The 1,997-nt window shown below is 40.0% G+C and overlaps 1 protein-coding gene across 2 annotated transcripts in view; it reads left to right on the top strand.

Annotated features, from left to right (window-relative positions):
• Positions 1 to 826: 826 nt before the first annotated feature.
• The window catches only part of LOC124606778 (uridine-cytidine kinase-like 1), a 120,901-nt gene continuing 119,730 nt past the window's right edge, over positions 827 to 1,997 (top strand). The window contains exons 1-2 of one of the 2 annotated variants that reach the window (XM_047138837.1): positions 827 to 978; positions 1,305 to 1,438. In XM_047138837.1, the coding sequence (XP_046994793.1) occupies positions 926 to 978; positions 1,305 to 1,438 (187 nt within the window). In that variant the 5' untranslated portion in view covers positions 827 to 925. The other variant, XM_047138836.1, reaches the window with a different exon arrangement.

The following is a 1,997-nucleotide window of genomic DNA, read 5'->3' as shown; positions in this document are numbered from 1 at the left end:
TCAGTATATAAAATACACTTTGAAGAGAGACAGTTGTAAACATGAGTGGTCACATCGATTTTGGTATTACTATAGATCGATGATCTTTCCTTCCAGTTTTAGTCACTCTGTGTTGGGAAATGATGTTATGACATGAAATGAGAATGGCTATAATTGAAACTGAATATAATAATAATAATGCACCCCATTAAAGTTTCTTCTAATGTTATAATTGGTTTTTTGTTGTCAGTGACAACGTTAGTACGCTGTTTTATGGCGGATGTCAAATGTGCTCATAATGCAGCTCGACACTGGTGTTGTGCAATGCCCTCTATAAGCAGTTATTCAGATGGATCTTAATCGTCTGAATTTCTTTTCATAAAGTTACTGTGTATTGCCAACGGAAGTCCTTTGTATATGAATGTGGAACCCCGTTGACATGTGGTGAGATGAGATGGCAGTTTAGTGAACGCTGACTTAAGGTGTACCCTTCTACGTAGGGGAGGGAAGAATATACTTACGATTGTGACATTGTAGTGTACGTTAGAAATTTCAGTTAAACGTAAATCTTGCTTAGTGCCATTTGGTTTTTTTAAATTTGTGCGGGTGCCATTTGTGGTAGGTGCTGCAACGTAAACAGAGTATGCAAACGAGTTATTACATAGGTATCGAAATGATTAGTTGAGGGTCGCAATTCGAAACAAATATCTCGATTTAATTAGTTATCACGAGTCAGAATTTGACAAAATGTGACCATTCTGTTGGATTCAAAAGCCGAGGGAAAATATATATGAATCAAATTTTGTATGCTGGTAATAACTTTGTTCCTCTGCGTTCTGCACAAAGCGTAGGCATCTCTTGCATGTCCTTGCTACAGCGTCGCCAACGTAGGCCAGAAATATATCTTCTCTGTGGTTGCCAATGACGTTAATTCATAGTTGTAAACATGGCTGCAACTGTGCAAGTGTTTGATCCACCTAGCTCAGCGAGTTCGGAGAGGTAAACGTAAAACCGCGATGTGGAGTCTTTATTTTTCCACCCATTTCATTTTCTTCTAATGTAGCTTGGCAAAATGTTTAGCACGATGACGTCTAAAATTGTATCCCTTATTGTAAACGAAAATCCCGGTCAAGGGATGCAATTGACCACCCGGCAAAACCAATGCAGAACTTGCCGACTACTGCAAAATGTCAAGGATGCTAAGTAAGAGTATGTTAGAATAATTACACTGCAGCAGAAATTTGGCGTTTCTTTTATACATGTCATCGACTGTGTGCCTCATGATTAGCAGTGGATTCGTAAATCAGTTCTCTTTTTTGTCTTAGTGATGAGGGTGAAATTGATACAGTGGATCAGGTGTTCCTGCCAGACGATGCAGAGGAGGAAGAAGAGAGAGGTTGCGATTATTACCCTGTACCGAACACGCCACCTCCACAGTCACCCAGGCCACCCTCAACAGGTATGTAATTAATAGCTTCACTAAAGATAAGGGCGCATTAGGGTTACAGTACGCATTAATGTCTGACCCAAATCTTATTGCCTTTATCTTTAACATCAACAGATGGTAATTAATCGATCTGGAAGCAGATAAAAATTTATACTTACGAAATCGGAAATATTGAAACTAGTCAGTGCATTGGTGAGACGTGTTTACAACTGACGGCTAATAACATAATACATCTTTGTATTGTGAATCAGTGTTCAGTTCTATGTCAAGACTATAGAAATTTGATCTCGTTGGTGTGTCTGGACAAGAAGGCCCGTAAGTGATGGTCCCGATGTATCAAGATGGATGGCAACCCTAATTTTAATTTCATTTCTGTGTTAGGCAGGGCATCCTGGTGCAGTATTTCCGTGGTTCTTTCAAATTGCTTGTGGCAAATGCTTGGATAGCCCCTTCTGGTTAGGCCCTGGTGTGGTAGTGTCTTGGACTCCTCGTTGCTGTGGTAGATCGTTGAGTTGTCGAAGTCAATGAATGTGTGTGTGAAATAAGTTGTGGTGACAGGACTGTAGCGTAG

Source organism: Schistocerca americana, chromosome 3, assembly GCF_021461395.2.
Source record: "Schistocerca americana isolate TAMUIC-IGC-003095 chromosome 3, iqSchAmer2.1, whole genome shotgun sequence".
In the NCBI taxonomy this organism is placed as follows: domain Eukaryota; kingdom Metazoa; phylum Arthropoda; class Insecta; order Orthoptera; family Acrididae; genus Schistocerca; species Schistocerca americana.
Note: the sequence above shows the minus strand (reverse complement) of the source record. Positions and strands in the feature narration are given on the sequence as shown.